Genomic DNA, 19,608 nt, shown 5'->3' with positions numbered 1-19,608 from the left:
CATAATGTATAGTCAGTTTATTGAGAATCTAGAATATATTTGCAAGAAATCTGAATACTTCACCAAGAGGTAAGGACGAAGATGTGGAGCACAAATGAATAAAATTTAAAACCATTGTTCAATATTCCTTAGACAAGTATCCGCCAAGCAAGGTTTTAAGGGATAGGAAAGGCCCATTGTTGTTTAATAGCAGTGCAAGAAAGTTGGAATGAAAGCAAAGAAAGCTTCATCACAGATTCAAGAGAAGTGACACCAGCAATGTTACAACTCATCTGCAGGTCATTTGGAAGGTGCACTGAGTAGTACATTCAGGAAAATAGGCACTCATTTGAACACTTCACTTAAATGAACATTCTGCCACCAGTAGAGCCATCTGAACACAGCCAGTTATGTACTGCATGATGCACCCACCCGTAAAATTTTGAATGTTTCTAGCTCCTTAACTAATATTGATTGAAATTTGATTTCAGTTAATTTATATGTATGTGGTATAAATGCATCAATTACATAATAAAGAAAAAATAATGTTATATTTAAAAAATTGTAAATTGTTACTGTGACTCTGTGCAAAATAACTAAATAGTCTACGTAAATAGTGATGTGTCGACAGAAGTGCCGACACAGTGTGATTTGAGGGGACCGCAATGCACGCCATAAACACACGAAGGATGGCGTGAGGTCTGAAACAGGATACGTAATGAATGCTATAAAGAAAAGTACATAGCTTCTGGAATACTTAACTTTAATCCATCCTTGGTACATCGCTATTGACGATACAAGTGAGACTCTATAGTTTCAGACAATATACTGCTAATGGCGCCTTGCTAGGTCGTAGCCATGGACTTAGCTGAAGGCTATTCTAACTATCTGCTCTGCAAATGAGCGAGACTTCGTCAGTGTAGTCGCTAGCAAAGTCGTCCGTACAACTGGGGCGAGTGCTAGTCCGTCTCTCAAGACCTGCCGTGTGGTGGCGCTCGGTCTGCGATCACTAACAGTGGCGACACGCGGGTCCGACATGTACTAATGGACCGCGGCCGATTTAAAGCTACCACCTAGCACGTGTGGTGTCTGGCGGTGACACCACATTCCTCCCCCGCAAATCGGCGAATGGTCGTGTTATAAGGCTTCTGCCCGCCGTGGGGAGGACCCCATGTTGACGTATGCGATGAGGTGGGGAGCCTAAGAACAGGCGAGGCTGTGCCACCCGCACCCTGCCATTCGGTCCGAGGGGAGCTAGGAAACGCCTGAAAACCTAGTCCAGGGTGCACGTCAAAATGCGGTGTATGCGCCCGTAAAGAGACAGGAGGCGCCGAAGGGTCGACCTCCATTGCGTCGGGGTACCCGATGCTCGAAGACGCCATGTGGTCCGGAGCGGGCAAGAGTTCCATGGCGGAGGACAGCTGGTCACGGGAAGCGATCGGCGGCGCGTGACCCAGGGAGGCGCTTGGCGGTTGCAGCGAAGCGTCCACTGCGGGCGGCGCTGGCGGGAGACCAAGCGGCGGCGACGACGCGTCGCCATGGGGCAAAATAGAAGGCAGCGTCGGTAACACCTGGGGATGAGGCGAGCTAGTAGATGGGTCCCCAGGGCGCTGACCGGACGGCACCGTCGCTGAAAGCAGAACCCAGGCGACGACAGAGGCGCAGCTGATTGAGATGCCGACGCACCTCACCAGAGGCCCCCAAAACCAAATACATCGCGTGGCCGAGGCAGCGAAGAATGCGCCCTGTGAGCCAACGTCATGAACCTCGATAGTTGCGATAGAATACAACGTCGCCTGGAGCAAAAGCAGGAGTCTGCCGCTGCACAGGAACCTGATGTGGCGGATGCAGCAAAGACATCAAAGTTCGATGAGGACGACCGTGGAGCAACCCAGCCGGCGAGCGACCATCTCGGGGCTGAGAGCGATACGATGACAAAAAGAGCAACAACGCGTCGTCCCGAGAATGCGACTCTTTCAACTTCAACATCTGTGACTTGAAAGTCCGGACCAATCGTTCAGCAGCACCGTTTGACTGAGGCGAAAACGGCGCAGATGTCAGATGTTGAATACCATTGGCCTTGCAGAAAGACTGAAATTCTGCAGACATGAATTGTGGGCCATTGTCGGAAACAATAGTCTGCGGAAGACCTTCAATGCAAAAAATAGCAGACAACGCTTGGATGGTGGCAGTTGACGTCGTGGAAGACATCCGGACAACAAAAGGAAAAGTACTGAAAGAATCCATCACAACCAACCATCTAGCATTCCAGAATGGACCAGCAAAATCTATGTGCAAGCGTTGCCAAGGGGAAGTGGCTTTTGGCCATGCAAAGAATTTCCGCGGCGGTGCAGATTGTTGTTCGGCACAAGCCATGCAAGAAGAGCACATATCCGTAATCGCAGCATCGATTCCGAACCAAGTACAGTGCTGACGAGCAAGTTGTTTCGTTCGCACTATACCCCAATGTCCTTGGTGAAGAAGCCGTAACACAGAGGACTGTAACGAACGTGGGACCACGACTCTGGACTGATCATTATCAGAACGCAACAACAAAACACCACGTCGTACAAAAAGTCTCTCCTTGTGAGCAAAAAATCGGCGAACCAGCGGATCCTCAATCCGCGACTTCGACAAGGGCCATTGAGTAGCAGCAAACCGCAAAACAGTAGCAAGGACAGGGTCCGCAGCTGTGGCTGTAGCTACATGACGAAAATCAATCGGAAACGATTCGACCACGTCATCGGTTTCCGAATCAATGAACATGCAAGCAAGTTCGGAAGAATTGAATGCTCTATCCTCAGCAACAGGCAAACGGGACAACGCATCGGCGTTTCCGTGCTTAGCAGTGGAACGATACAAGATATCGTAGCGGTACTGCGAGAGGAAAATAGACCAGCGAATGAATTTCTGCGCTGTACGCGGAGGTACAGGCTTGTTCGGATGAAAAAGCGACGTCAAAGGTTTGTGGTCTGTGATGATGGTAAAGTGGCGACAATACAAGAAATCATGGAACTTAGTAACACCAAAGACGAGAGCCAAAGCTTCTTTCTCGATTTGTGAATAATTTCTTTGCGCAGACGAGAGCAATTTGGACGCAAAGGCAATAGGGCGATCATGCGATCCATCTTTGTGCGCAAGCACAGCACCGATCCCGAAATCCGATGCATCTACCATCAACAAAAGGGGTTTCTGGGGATCGAATGGCGTAAGGCAAGTATTTGAAAGCAACGCTGATTTCAACTGGCGAAAAGCGCGTTCGCATTCCGTCGTCCAGACGAACAGAACACCTGTACGGCGTAAGCGATGAAGCGGAGCTGAAATGGAAGAGGCATTGCGCACATTCACTCACACCTTGTGATTCCAAATCATGTAAGGTTCTCGCGACCTCATCACGCAATGCGTGGGGAACATTGCGTGCTCTGAAAAATTTCGGTTGCGCGTTTACTTTCAGTTCCAAATGTGCTTTATAGTTCTTAGCGCAACCAAGGCCCAGTGCAAAAATGTCTGCAAATTCTTCACATAGACGAGAAACACTGGTGGAAGGCACAGTCTGGTTCACTGAGAGGACCTGATTGACTATTGACAAGTTAAACAACTGAAATAAATCTAAACCAAACAAGTTCACTGCAGTAGAAGAACGAAGAACGTAAAATGACACAAGTTTTGTTTGTCCCTTGTATGTTGCAAGAAGAGTGCACTGTCCTAACACAGGGATCTGCTGTCCTGAATAACTATGTAACTTAACAGTTGCGGCACGCAACGGAGGTTTGCCCAGTTGTTTGTAGGTGTCGTGATTGATCAATGAAACTGCAGCTCCGGTATCGAGCTGGAATGGTATCACTTTGCCTTCAAAGTCCAAGTCTACAAAAAGTTTATTGTCCTGCCGATGACAAGAGCGACTTTCTCGTGCAAGTTGAACTGATATAGGTACATGAGCACTTGCGACCTGACGAGATTTCCGGCGACGTCGATGCACACTTTTTGTGGGACGCACACAGTCACTGTTAGAGAAAGTGGCACTGGACGGAGTGGAATTAACTACATGAATGTCCCTGGGCGAAGGTTCACGAGCCTTAGTATTCGTGGTTCGATTCCGGCGCGAAGCAAAGGGCCTGGAATCGTTGTTTTTAGTGTCCGATCTGAGCTTTTTCTGGCAAACACTCTGAACATGTCCTTTTTTATGACAGAAAAAGCAAATAGCTTGGTGTGACGGGCAATTCTCACGCGAATGTCTAGTAGCACACCGCGGGCATGATTTCACTGCATTTGCGTGCTTGCGCGGCACACGTGGCTGCGCGGACGTGCGCGAGGGCTGTTTACAGTTCCGTGCAGCTCGCCCGGCGGGCCGGTTAATGTGACACACAGCTGGCGAAGTTGCAAATGATTCCTGAGCAAAGTCAAGTGTGTCTTGCCTATCCAATATGTCTATCACTTGTTGAAGGGAGGGATTGACGAGTTTCAAAATTTGCTCCCGTATACGAACATCAGAAATGTTCTGTGCAATTGCATCACGGACCATAGTATCTGAATAAGGGAGTCCACATTCACACTCAAAAGCACAATCCCTTGTAAGGCCTTGCAAAGTTGCAACCCACTCCCGATTAGTTTGACCGGCCGTACGTTTTGTACGAAAGAAAGTATACCTTTTTGCAACTACATTAACTGATTCCTTGAAATAGGCATCTAAAGCAGACAAAATTTCTTCGTAGGACAGAGTTGCTACGTCGCGTCGAGGAAACAATTTCACTATCACACGGTACGTGTGCACGCCGACACAAGACAATAAGTGAGGCTGCCGCTCGTTACCTTGAATTCCGTAGGCGGCGAGATGAAATCCAAACTGGCGTGACCACTCCGTCCATGTCTCCAGAGCCGCATCATAGGGACGAAATGGGGGTGCAACTGCATGTTGTGGCTGCGATAGCAGTGAAGCGGCGGCCGCCGCATCGTTTTGCATTGCACGTTGACCCTTGACGAGCTGTCCAAGGGCATCCAATAACGCCTGCGTCTGCTGATTCTGCAAGCGATAAAATTTGGACAGTACATCTGGAGAAGCCATGACACAAGTAAATGTAAGCAAGTAGAAAGAACAAGACCCTTTTTTGACTCGTCACCATATGATGTGTCGACAGAAGTGCCGACACAGTGTGATTTGAGGGGACCGCAATGCACGCTATAAACACACGAAGGATGGCGTGAGGTCTGAAACAGGATACGTAATGAATGCTATAAAGAAAAGTACGTAGCTTCTGGAATACTTAACTTTAATCCTTCCTTGGTACATCGCTATTGACGATACAAGTGAGACTCTATCCATGTGGTACAAGAAAAGGTAATCTTACAACCAACAAATGTTATTGGACCAGACAGTATCTCCTGTTGAGAGACAGGGTTTGGAGTCTCATCAAAACTGAAAACAGTTTTATACACTAGCATTCTGCTCCTCCTAGTATATCTCCTACGACGGTACGGCATGGCTGTGTGCTGCGTGCTGCTGCCTGCAGTCGACTGATGCAGAAACAGGAAGCGCGCCGAAAGCTCCATTCAGCGCTGCCTTATCGCTTGCGCAACTTCCGCTGATAAACTTGATTTTAGTGCAACGCGGCCCTAGTAATACTAGGGGCCGCGTTCCCTGGCTGCCTCGCTAAACGGCTAAGTCCCGCTCAAGGTCACCCGCCTATAAGGCGGGCTGTGTGCGTCGCCTTATAGGCGGGTGACCTTGAGCGGGACTTAGCCGTTTAGCGAGGCAGCCAGGGAACGCGGCCCCTAGTATTACTAGGGCCGCATTGCACTAAAATCAAGTTTATCAGCGGAAGTTGCGCAAGCGATAAGGCAGCGCTGAATGGAGCTTTCGGCGCGCTTCCTGTTTCTGCATCAGTCGACTGCAGGCAGCAGCACGCAGCACACAGCCATGCCGTACCGTCGTAGGAGATATACTAGGAGGAGCAGAATGCCAGTGTATAAAACTGTTTTCAGTTTTGATGAGACTTGCTTTGGTGAGAGGAAGAGAAAAGCCTTTAGAAGGATTGGAGGCTTACTATGACAGGGACATTATCTGTTATAAAACATTTTCGATTGGTGTTGTTGGAAGCAGAGATTATGGTACTGCTATTGTAACCACAGACAAGCCTGCTAATGGCACCTTGCTAGGTCGTAGCCATGGACTTAGCTGAAAGCTATTCTAACTATCTGCTCTGCAAATGAGCGAGGCTTCGTCAGTGTAGTCGCTAGCAAAGTCGTCCGTACAACTGGGGCGAGTGCTAGTCCGTCTCTCGGGACCTGCCTTGTGGTGGCGCTCGGTCTGCAATCACTAACAGTGGAGACACGCGGGTCCGACATGTACTAATGGACCGCGGCCGATTTAAAGCTACCACCTAGCAAGTGTGGTGTCTGGCGGTGACACCACAAATAGTATGGTTTCTTATGTGTAAATATGTAAGTAAATATTCCAAGAAGTAATGCTCCTCTACTTCTTGGAATGTTACACTCAAACAATTTTGATAAAAAACCTGTCTGTGAAGCACACCACTTTTGTAGTTTCTGAAGCAGGTGTTGTTTGAACATCTCTGGAACAGAATGAGATGCATCCCTGGGACACTTTTGTGCTTGCAAAACAAACCTGTGACAAAATGTTTTGGGTACTTTTCTGTAGATTTTCTGTCTTTCTTGTACTAATCGTACCATGTAATAGCTCCAGATTGAGAAGCAATAGTCACAAGTTGATCAGCCGAGTGTTTTGTTGAGAACCTATTTGTGGGTGAATTACATTTTCATAGGTTTCTTCCCATGAATATTTCCAGCATCTTCCTCTCCTTTGACAAGTTTGGTGTGTTTATTCAATCATAAATCTCTCTGGGCACATATTTGTAGATATTTTACTGTCTTTACTATTTTAGTGATAAATTGCCAGTCATACAATCAAACAATGATTGGGCTTAGCTCCTATTTATCGGCAATATAGTGTTTAAGTTCAGAGTCTACAACCAACTCCCGCAACGAGTGTTAGTTCTGTTGCTGGTCTTTTTGCACATAACTACAATTTTATAGCAGGGTGACTTCTCTGTATGCGACAGCAGCATTCACAAACAGCAGCACAAACAGTGTTATCCACCATATCATTTGTATATAGCATAAACAGTAAATACTTGGGGTGTTAGGCTACATAAGTTACTCTGTTTTTCTCAAAAACTATTATTAACTATATTATTAACTAATTACTAACATAACTTATTCTCTAATGACCATTGTAGCAAAGTATTTCTGAAACATTTCCAACAACTTAAATTTTCTTGGTGGCTGTGCAGGTACATGAAGCCTATGATGTTTGATGTCTGCTCTACTGCCTATAGATCTGAAATGTGAACTAATGGGATAAAAAAAGTTAGTTTTCTGTTACTTATCACTTGGGATGTACTCAAGATACAAATTTTGGGGAAGTGTTTCTGACAGCACATATTATAGTGTTACCGAAGTGAATAAATAATGTGTCAAACATTATAGAATTTAAAATGCAGATGGAATAATAAAACAGTAATTAAAAAACAGTGACATGGTACATAGGAAATTAAAGAATGTGGGAGGTGATAACACACTGTAAGAGATTTGTGGAAAGCCATCAAGAGCAGGAATACTTTATAACTGCAGACAGAGAGAGAACAATGAGATAGATGAAAATGGAAAGAAAGCTAATAAATGAATATAAATAATGTGAAAAGGAATAAACAGGATGCTGTGTTTGAAATTCAAAATAACACATCCTGTCTTTCACCTGATGGTCTTGGAACATACAGCCCATGTAGATGATGTAGTTATCTTCACTGAGCAGTAAACATTCTTTTTTGATAAGGCCATTTTTGCAAATGAAACAGTCTAAGATGCCCTAATTTCTCCAGTGAATCAGCTAAAAATGTCACCTATGTGTTCTCTTTCTGTCAGAGTTTCAAGCATTATCGTTTTGTATTACTTTCCTTCTCTGTAGCAAAATACAGTTTGCATATGTACAGAAATGAATTAGTTATAGAATGTTCATATTCCCTGCAGTATTGTTACTCTACAGTCCACCTGAAAGTTTGGAACCAATTCTTGCATCATGTCAGTTTTAGATTCCAAACTGAAGTTATTATTTTATAAAACTTTGCTGTAAATTGAGTAAGATGAGTTTTGAAGCCTGTTGCAGGTTAGTATTACATTTACAATGGCTGTGACTGTAAAATCTTAACACTCAGCATTTGACATCATCAGTATTTTGAAGTTGCTGGCTTCTTGTTGGTTCATTCCATGTGAAATCATCCAGTAAAAAAAAATTGAAACTTGCTGGCTTAAAATTTTGTAATTTTTTGTCATTTTATTCTACCTATCAAAATAAGATAAAATCCAAAATTAAAGCCTTTTGGACTTTTGTTTCTGAGTAATTAATTTTTAAGGTTTTTAATACTGTGAGATTTGTGTCATATTTTGAAACCTTAAAATGGCCACATCTCAAAAAGTATTTGTCATTGAGACTTGAAATTTATGTCATTTTATTCAGTTTATTGTAAGCTTTAAAAATACGTTCTGATTGCTCACATTCATTGTCCATACCAAAACTTTTTTAAATTCTGAAAATTTCAAAATAAGAATTTTTGTTCTGAAAACAATGTTGTTATACACTATTTGTTAATCTGTATGCTAAATTTCATGATTGGGGTTCCAAGGGGAACATATGGAAATAAATTTTATTTTACTGCTATTCGCATTGCCAACTGTTTCTCAGCTGCATTTAGTTTACAAACTGTTTTATGAAACTATTGTTAAAATGAAATTGTTGAGTACTGATTAAGCACATTTCACTTTATCATTTTAAAACTGTATTAGAACATGCCATACAACAATTAACATAGATAATGTAAGAGAGAGTATGCATTTTTCATTTTATGTAACTTTTTATTTACAGTAGTTGTAGTTCACATTTACAGAACAGCACGTTAGTGTGTGTGTGTGTGTGTGTGTGTGTGTGTGTGTGTGTGTGTGTGTGTGTGTGTCAGTCATTAAATAAAACATTCACCTCTTCATTAAATAAAAAATTCATTTCTAGTGACAGTAATTCACTTCAGTAGAGATGAACTGTTGGGACAAAATTAGGAAAGCACTGATGAGGGAAAGAGGAACAGATTGCTGTGTGAATGTGTAACTCATTAAGCACATGTGCTCAGGGGATAAAGTGACAGAAAATGTGCTAGTTCATGATTTAAAATGCTTAGTAGCCCAATGAAATGTTGAAAGGCGCATGTGGGAATATGACAAATACCAAGCACGGTCAATGAAGTGGAATAATGTGCTTGTCGTCATTTATGCCACTTTACACCTGAGGATGTTCATACAGAATGAAACCAGTGGCTTAATAAGTGAAAATAAAATAAAAGTCAAAGTGGTTTTCTTAACATTCATATTAATCCATTGTGGAAGCACAACATGATCAAATATTAACTTGCTTCCAATTATTTGAGTGGAGCAAAGCATATATGCCATCAGTCACTACTGTGGGGGACAAATGATGAGCATGCAGCATAAAAAAGGAGCTTGGCAAAAATATTTTATAAAGCCTTAGTAGTCACGGGGGCACAGAAGTGATGTGCATTTATTCCTATGAGCAAACCCAAAGCTAAAGCTAAAATTGTTGCTGATTTTAAGGATTTTGATGTTCCAAAAATTCAAATGGGTTCAGAGACTGCTGCTTTTGAACAGATTAAGGACTTCTTGCTTGTGTCTCTGACAACAAGTGGTGAATGGCTTGTGTGTTATCAAGAGGAGAGGTAATTCTTTGTTTACACATCCTTGTTAACCAGCTCTTTGTTTTTATTGACCAAGAAGACCAGATAAATTGATTGCATTTTCATACTTTGTAAATTGAATCTCACTACTGCCATTGGAAAAACATATAGACTACCAGATGTAGAACAGAGAAAACCCTCTGAGTATATTGGAAAAGAATTCATTGTTCCATCAATAATCTGTCATTATTGTGACTGATGACCATAGATGTTAAGTCCCATAGTGCTCAGAGCCATTTTTTGTCATTGCTTAGGAGAACTAGGTTATGTCTTTTGAAAGAAAAGAGCAATACATAATCTTAAACTGTAATAAGATTGTTAGTGGATCACCACAGCATGAAAATGAGTAAAAAATTTCTTTATCCTATATCTACACCTACATTCTGCAAACCATCATGAGGTGCATCATAGGAGATACTTTCCATTCCATTCCAGTTATAAGGGTTTCTTTCCATACCATTCACGTATAGAATGACTTGAATGCCTCTGTGCATGCAGTAATTATTCTAATCTTATTCTCACGAAACCTATGTGAGTGACACATAAGGGGTTTTAGTATATTCCTAGAGTCATCATTTAAAGCCAGGTCTCGAAACTTTGTTAAGAGACCTTCTCAAGGTAGTTTATGTTTACCTTCAAGAATCTTCCAGTTCAGTTCCTGCGGTATCTCTCTGACACTCTCCCATGCGTCAAATAAACCTGTGACCATTTGTGCTTCCCTTCTCTGTATACATTCAGTATACCCTGTTAGTCTTATTTGGTACAGGTCTCACACACTTGAGCAATATTCTAGAACTGGTTGCGAATGATTTGTAAGCAATCTCGTCTGTAGATAGGTGCCCTTCCCCAGCATACCACCATCAACCAAAGTCTACAGGTTTCTCATTGCAAGGCACACAAATAACACATTGGTAAAACAAAAACAGCTTTATCATTGTTAAATTAATAATATTGATTAATATTACTATACAGTATTTGGAAAATGAAGATATAATTAAGTAAATTATTCATGCCCTTTCACGGGCAGTTGTTGTTATAATATCCTCACAGTTGACATGGGAAAGCCAAACGTGATTTTAAATTTAAGTCTATAGTTCTAATACTGTAAATCATTGATTGTCACTAAATAAAAAATAGTGATTTGATAGCCTTATTTTCTTTTTGACATATTACCACTTAACAAGCCCAGAGCCCTACAGACTATCCATTGGGTGCTGCACTTACCGGTAAAATAAAATTTGTTTCAATATGTTCCCTTTGGAACATCATTATGAAATTGGCACAAACATTAACAAACAATGTACGATGAACACAAATTCTTTTTTCAAAGCAAAAAATGTTCCTATTTTGAAATTTTCAAAATTAAATAATAATTTGATCTGGGAAAGGTCTGCGTTATTATGAATATCATCAGTTATCACATATCTTTAAAGCTTTAAGAAAACTGAATAAAGTGGTACAAATTTTAGGGTTTTAGGTCGAATGGTTTTTTGATATGGTAATCTTAAGGTTTCAAAATGTAACAAAAATGACATAATTTTGCAAGTTTTAAAAATTAATAACTGAGAAATTAAAGGTCCAAAAAAATTTTAATTTGGAGTTTTTCATGCAGGCAACTATTCATATAAATTTACAAAAAAATTACCGAAATCTGAGATTTCAAGAACCAGTCCATACTGCTAGTACTACTACTACTTTGTGAAACAGCTTCATTATATGTACTCTGTACTTCTACTACTACTACTACTACTACTGCTACTACTAGTATTATTACTCTGCCGCCTTATGTTATAGGTTATCGATGAAATATTTAGAATCCTCAGATACATGGAAAGTTATGGTATTGATGCTCCTCCTCCAAGGACACTTGAAACTCTTCAAGAGTTAAGAGATATCTCATCTATGGCAATGGAGCATTTTGAAGAAAAAATTGTGCCCATATTGAAAAGCAGGCTGGAGTGTCAAAATTATCCAAATTATCCCTTAGCTGGTATGACTTTTAATATATTGATGACATTTTGATTGTATTCCAAAGAATAACTATTTAAAAAAACATAATTTTTTCAAACAGGTCCATCAAGGAGGATAGAAAATTTCCAGCGACAGTTCATGACCATTAGAAGTCATGAAAAATATAACATGGATATATTGGCAAAAATGGATGAAAGGGTAGGTACAGTAACATCTAATGGGAACTATTGCTGTCATAACAGGAATGCATGACATTCCCCTGTCATTGAGGGAGAAATGATCATTTTCAAAGCCAGATAAACTTTATACTCTCTTCTATATGTCCTGCATGCAACCTTTATAAATGTGATGACAACATTAAAGAGGTTAACTGTATAAAAAGAAAAATTGCATTCAGAAAGTGCTAAATTCACTGAGAAGGGTAGCTGGCTGGTACTTACTCTCAAGAGGTGCATCTCTTAGTATAGCTGACAGACACACGTCTGTCCGTCTTAACCTGGTTGCTAGGTGACACGAACCCCCATACCTGGCCTTCCCAAAGTAGTTCCTCCTTACCTCTTGAAGAAAGAATGTAATTCTGAAAGCTAAGAGTGCTGTTGTGTGTAGTTTTATATATGCCCGTTGGTTGTAATTGAAATGAACACTATAGAGGATCTTACACTCTTACTTTGAGGAAATGGATGAGAATCTTAGCATTGGCCTAGAGAACAATAACAAAGTAGCTTTCACAAATTGAGTGTAAATGCCCTTTAGTTGCTGCAAATGCCTCATTAAGTGTGAGAGGTAAACACTGTTCAACTGAGATGCAGAAATATATCAGTGTATTGCCTTATAACTAGAGCTGTATAAAAGTACAGTTTAGACCACAGAGAATATTGAAGGGCATTAATTGGCTAAGAGCATAATTTAGAAATAAAATGAATGTGTTAAAAGAAATAAAATGAAATAGGGATTGTAAGCCAAACAATATTTGTTGAAAGGAGTCAGTAGATCCATTTGCTGAGAAATAAAGTCAGCCTTATGTTTGAAGCCACATAAGTGAAATGTGTACAAAGCAAATATGAAATAATTTAAAGAAAACAGCTATAGACACATGACCATAAATGAAGTGGACTACATTATTCAGTAAATTACAATATGTGGAGAGATAGGAACAAGAAGTTTACTTTGTTTGATGTCCATTACCATCTACATAGATAAGATACAAATACTACCATGATGATCATATTTCCCAAGTGCAAATTATTCGATAAATGTGAAGACAGTATGGTTGAAATTTCAGGAGCCTAAATTGTTAGACCTCTATGGAGCTTATTATAAAATAGTGATTATGATAAGTGATGATTATGGAATATTGGAAGGCTGCTTCTGACAGGCATGATTTAAATAATGTGCCAGAAAATCAGTACCTAAGAAGATTCAAATAAGGAGACAAATTACTTCTTACATTACTTGCTTGCTTGCTTACTATTTTAAACAGAAGGCAACACAAGATCAAATAAGGTATTGGTTTGTATGAAGGAACCTTGTAGAACATTTTTAAATGATGCTGATAATTTAGGATGATTCTTCATACATGAAACCAAATATAGATAACTGGTGGGAAATATGGAAACTCAAGGTACATTCCAGGTGTCTTTAAGGTGAAGGCTGATATATTTGAAGCAGATATCAAAAACAGTGGAGAAATGCTGCACTGAATATTAATAATGCATTTGTGAGGCCCAGGTAAATTTGTCATTTTGTAATGCCCTCTGCTAACATTGTACTTCCTCCAACTCCAATAGTGTTGAAGTGGTGATACAGGCATCAGTCTTCTAGGATTCTATCAAAGAATCAATGAAATTCAGAACTGAAGAAACTGTAATTAACACTGGCTCAGGATCATTTCAAGATCAACAGCAATAAACCAACGTAGAAAACAAAAAGTTGCAGTGTACACTGAGGATGCATATGCAGTAGGTGGACAAAAATGTGAAAACACCAAAAACACAACACATTAGCATGTCTAATATGATGTAGGAACACTGCTGTCAATCAAAATAGCTTCCAGTCATCTTGAAATAGATAAATACAGGTCCTGTGTGGTTTTCAAGCAAATCTTAAAAAATTCTTCCTGCAAAATGGTAGTAAGTTCAGGTAACAATGATGGAGGTGGATAGCAATCACGCACCCTTCTCTCCAAATGGACCACAAAAGCTGAATAATATTGAGATCTGGTGACTAGTGGTCATAGGGGATGCAGCAATTCATTCTCGTACTCACAAAACCGGTCCTGGATGATGAGAGCTGTCTGGACAGGTGCCCTGTTGTCCTGGAACATAAACATCTGGTGAACAAACATTGAACCATGGGATCAACTTGATCAGCCAAAATAGTCACATAATCCTTGGCACTAATGCAGCCTTGTAGAGTAACCATGCGGCCCATGGAATACCATGATACAGCTACCCAAATCGTCACCAAATCTCTGCCATGTTGCACCCTTGGTCAGAAGTTGGTAACAGTAGCTACACACATCAAAAAAAGTTTTGCAGCACCCCAGTTTCCAGAACTCCTGAATATAGTCATTGACTGTGCATATTGTATCAAAGATGCAGTCCCTTTGACTGTTCAGAGATGTCACTAAATCCGCCCAAAAATCTAAACAACCATGCGTGATCAGCACCTATTAGACGGAGGGGGTCCAAGAGCCAGTCAGTTTCAGTCATTCCACCAGGAAGGAGGTACACAGGTCGTGTTGTCTGTAGTTCAACCATGCTTAGACAGTCAATACCGTGGTTCGATCATGTCCGCGTTGTTGCTTTGTGCCAGGAAGGGCTCTCAACAAGCAAAGTGTCCAGGTGTCTCGGAGTGAACCAAAGCGATGTTGTTCCGACATGAAGGAGATACAGGGAAACAGGAACTGTCGACGAAATGCCTCGCTCAGGCCGCGCAAGGGCCGCTGCAGTGGATGACCACTACCTATAGATTGTGGCTCGGAGGAACTCTGACAGCAACGCCACCATGTTGAATAATTCTTTTCGTGCAGCCACAGGACATTGTGTTACGACTCAGAGTGCGCGCAATAGCATGCATGATGCGCAACTTCACTCCCAATGTCCACGGCGAGGTCCATCTTTGCAACCACAACACCATGCAGCATGGTACAGATGGGGCCAACAACATACTGAATGGACTGCTCGAGATTGGCATCACGTTCTCTTCACCGACGAGTGTCACATATGCTTTAAACCAATCATCGGAGACATGTTTGGAGGCAACCCGGTCAGGCTGAACGCCTTAGACACACTGTCCAGTGATTGCAGCGGCCTGGAGGTTCCCTGCTGTTTTGGGTTGGCATTATGTGTGGCCGACGCACACCGCTGGTGGTCATAGAAAGCACCGTAACAGCTGTAAGGTATTTGTATGTCATCCTCCGACCGATAGTGCAACCATTTTGGCAGCATATCAGAGAGGCATTCATTTTCATGGACGACAATTCATGCCGCCATCATGCACATCTTGTGAGTGACTTCCTTCAGGAACCCTATCGAACATGCCTGTGATGGATTGAAAAGGCTGTTTATGGACCCCCCAAAAACTCTGAGGGATTTATGCCATTGAGGAGTGGGACAATCTGGACCAACAGTGCCTCGATGAACTTCTGGGTAGTATGCCACGATGAATACAGGCATGCATCAATGCAAGAGGACATGCTACTGGATATTAGAGGTACCAATGTGTACAGCAATATGGATCACCACCGCTGAAAGTCTCGCTGTATGGTGGTACAGCATGCAGTGTGTGGTTTTCATGAGCAAGAAAATGGGTGGAAATGATATTTATGTTGATCTCTGTTCCAATTTTCTGTACAGGTTCTGGAACTCTCAGAACCTTGGTGATGCCAAAGTTTTTGATGTGTGTATAATATCATGTTTTTCTGTTTCAGGAATTTGAATAATTGACGATTGGTTGTAGAACTCCAGCTCGCCCTGCAATTCCCTGCCTTTGCAGCTCCCTTTGTGTTATTTTGGTGCTCACAGCATTCAGAAATGCGACATTCGGTTCTGCAGTGACTTCTGCAGCTGTCCTCCTCTTATTTTTCAGTATAATCCTCTTAAATGACTGTTTGTCATGATCACTCAACAAACACTGTCGTCCACGCTGTGACTTGGTGAATGATGTTTTTCATCTTTCCCTGTATTCAGTACAAATGTTTAATATAGTGCCTCTTGAAATACCAAATACTTCAGCTGTCATGGTTATGAAAGCAGCCACCATATGAGCACCAACAATTTGCCCATGCTCAAATTTACTTAGCTCAAATTTGATACAATCACAACTACACAGAACGCTGTCTTAATCACGACTAACATTTGCAACATTTTGAGGACACTGCACAGGTGCTGTTTGTTGTCAAATACAATAGTGCAGCCTGCAAACTTGGGTAGCATCTGCATTTAAACAGTGTTTGGAAGTTCCCATTACAAACTTCAAGGATTTGGAGAGCAGTGAGTACATAATATTTTGAATAGGAACCTATGCGTGGAGCTACATTGTTTCTGTGCTACAACCATTTGAAAACATGTTGGTACTTTTACAAGTAATTTATTGGGCATGACCCAGTACATCACTCGTTTCACAGTTCAGTCATTAATAATCAAAGAAACAAAAAGGAAACTTAATCAGTTTTCACAAACACAGTTGTTTACAGTTAATCATCTTGCAGCACCACAGTGATGCCTACTGATGGTGCCTTTCTCAAAGCCATTTAATAATTGTGGAAAAAAAGGATATGCTGTGAGTCAGATGTCGTGGCTAATGATCTTGATACAGGCAATGAGCAGCTCTTCTATTAACATGAACTTTGTTACTGAGAAGGATCATGTCTGTGTATAATGCAAATGTGTACTCAACCATGTTGCTTCAACACTCACAGACATGTGAATGAGGCTCGAACCAGGTCGGAGAGGTAGGATGGACGTAAGCACTGCCTACCACGACTATCCGGTAACATGTTTTCAAATGGTACATTTCTGAACATGGGTTACAATTCAAAATATTGTCTACTGAGTCCTCATACAAGTCCTAGAAGTTTGTAACAGGGATATCCTAACACCCTGTATGTTCAAGCATGTATTTCTTGTTGCGTTTTCAAATTTTTGTCCAACTACTGTATGTATGTTTAGCAGCAAAATTTCAAATCCCCATACTACTTGTGAAGAAACTCATTATGTAGAGTGTGTGTGTGTGTGTGTGTGTGTGTGTGTGTGTGTGTGTGTGTGTGTGTGCGTCGTCACTTGATATAAAATATGCTTTGTAGCAAGTGCATAAGTACCATTTGGTAGTGATTTAAGTGTTCGGCTTATTGTCATCAATCGCTGTCTGACTATGTATTTGTTCCAGTTTGTAGAGAATCTTTTATCACTAAACAAAATGTTGGAGGAATTGTTAAGACACTTATTAGGGAAGAGCAAGACTTAAATCTGTGTCAATTTTTCAAATTTGCTGGTTTTCTTTCCATCTCCTTTCCACTTCTCTGTAACAGTTGTTAGTATATTGTGATTGTGTGTATTAATTCATTGTTTACATGATTGTTTCAGCTGAAAAAAAGCAATATTCGAATTGCCAAACAGGCCAGAATGTTACAAGAGCAAAATGCTAAACTCATTGCACAAGATGCCCAGATTAATGAACTAAAGCAACATCTGGAGGAGTGGGATCATAAGTTACGAGAACTTGAAGCAAAGGTGAACAGGGTAAATGATGACAATGCATTGTTGCTGGAACACTCGGAAGAGACAGTTGTTTCAAATGATTCTGGCTGCAAACGGAAATGTGAGACTGTATGTAGTGGTAGTTACTCTAATGAAGACAACTTGCCTGTCAAAAAGCAGAAAGTTGTCAGCACAGTTGAAGAAGTTGGTGAATAATGAGCAAATATTCTGCTTAAAAAGAAAATACTCACCTGAAAGACTTATTGTCCATCAGCCTAAAACCCTACAGTAATAACATTATTAATACCCTCTTATAATACTGACAGTGTTGTATTACCTTTTCTGTTTATTAATAAAATTTGTGGATAAACTTATAGATGTATTTATTTACAGCTATTTAAGACTAAAATAATCAGAAACCTGTTTATAAACATAATTAGAGGCCCTGACAAAAATTGCAGCTCTGCTCTCAATTTTTTCATTGATCCAAAAGTAATATTTATCTTCCACTTTCATGGAAGAGTGTGTTTTCTTTGATAACTTCATCATATTATCAGCATGAATAATATGTGTAATGCTGCCTACAATAAGCATACCAGTGAACTTATTCAACAACGAGACACTGAAAAAATTTAGTCACTAAATTGTGTGGAACCAAAGTGCAAACTGGAGTGAAGAAAAAAGAACTACTCTGAATTCCACGAATGCTTTTCAAGCACTGGAGAAGATAATTCAACAGCAGAAATTCTAAAATATTGTGGGAGGGAAATGGCACTGGTTAAATGTACAGAAAAATTTGAGAAGAAAAATGGCTGGAAACTAGCAGACAAAGCAGATGTCAAACTATTGGGCTATAGCACATACACTATGTGATCTAAAGGATCTGGACACCTGGCTGAAAATGACTTACAAGTTTGTGGCGCCCTCCATGACTAATACTGGAATTCAATATGGTGTTGGCCCACCCTTAGCCTTGATGACAGCTTCCACTCTCGCATGCATACGTTCAATCAAGTGCTGGAAGGTTTCTTGGGGAATGGCAGCCCATTCTTCATGGAATGGGGGGAGAGGTATCAATGTCAGTTGGTGAGGCCTGGCACAAAGTCGGCATTCCGAAACATCCCAAAGGTGTTCTACAGGATTCAGGTCAGGACTCTGTGCAGGCCAGTCAATTACAGGGATGTTATTATCGTGTAACCAATCTGCCACAGGCCGTGCATTATGAACAGGTGCTCCACTGTGTTGAAAGATGCAATCGCCATCCCTGAATTGCTCTCAAACAGTGGGAAGCAAGAAGGTGCTTAAAACATCAATGTAGGCCTGTGCTATGATAGTGCCACGCAAAACGACAAGGGGTGCAAGCCCCCTCCATGAAAAACATGACTACACTATAACACCACCACCTCTGAATTTTATTATTGGCCTACACACACTGGCAGATGACGTTCACTGGGCATTCACCATGCCCATACCCTGCCATCGGATCACCACACAGTGTACCATCATTCGTGTCAAAAATGTTTCAACTCCTGAAGGAAACATCGTTTTTTTTTCTGTGAAAGCTGTAACCATACTAGCCTTAAATATGTCAGCTTGTAAGGTATCCTTTATTTTCAAACTACATTTTATTTCCTCATTTTCCAGATTTACATTTTATATCACGTCTGCAGGTATCAGTAAGATCAGGCAGCAATGCAGAATGCATAACAGGAGTAAGATTATGGTTCTCACACTGGCTGTTGTGGTCATTGGACTATCTGGTTTTGCCAGTAGATGGTGGGATGAGGAGCCGAGACTATCTGTGAGAAAGACAGTTACACCAATGCACAATAGAGAAACCACAGCTATTCTGTCGGGAAGCAAGTGATTTTGTCAAATAAATATTTACTAATAAAAGCCACTTGTTCCACTTCAGATATTAGGAGAAGCCTATTGGTCATAAACATTTTATTACAACAACATTACAACACAAGAAAGTAGACATTTCAATAAACAAATGAACCATATCTAAGATAACAAAGTTGTTTGAACTGATATGTTCCACAATTGTAAGAATGAGATCTAGACTATACAGCATAGTCGCGTCAATAGACTGTCTTTCAATCTAGTTCTATCATAAGATAATGCTCTCAAGACATTGATAGTTT

General features: G+C 40.9%; 1 protein-coding gene across 2 annotated transcripts in view; it reads left to right on the top strand.

Annotated features, from left to right (window-relative positions):
• LOC126483851 (F-box only protein 28) overlaps window positions 1–17,835 on the top strand; it is a 108,052-nt gene extending 90,217 nt beyond the window's left edge. For both annotated transcript variants that reach the window (XM_050107066.1, XM_050107067.1), the window contains exons 3-5: window positions 11,586–11,781; window positions 11,863–11,960; window positions 17,348–17,835. In XM_050107066.1, the coding sequence (XP_049963023.1) occupies window positions 11,586–11,781; window positions 11,863–11,960; window positions 17,348–17,677 (624 nt within the window). In that variant the 3' untranslated portion in view covers window positions 17,678–17,835. The remainder of the gene's footprint in view (window positions 1–11,585; window positions 11,782–11,862; window positions 11,961–17,347) is intronic.
• The last annotated feature ends 1,773 nt before the right edge of the window (window positions 17,836–19,608 follow it).

Source organism: Schistocerca serialis, chromosome 6, assembly GCF_023864345.2.
Source record: "Schistocerca serialis cubense isolate TAMUIC-IGC-003099 chromosome 6, iqSchSeri2.2, whole genome shotgun sequence".
NCBI classification, from domain to species: domain Eukaryota; kingdom Metazoa; phylum Arthropoda; class Insecta; order Orthoptera; family Acrididae; genus Schistocerca; species Schistocerca serialis.
Note: the sequence above shows the minus strand (reverse complement) of the source record. Positions and strands in the feature narration are given on the sequence as shown.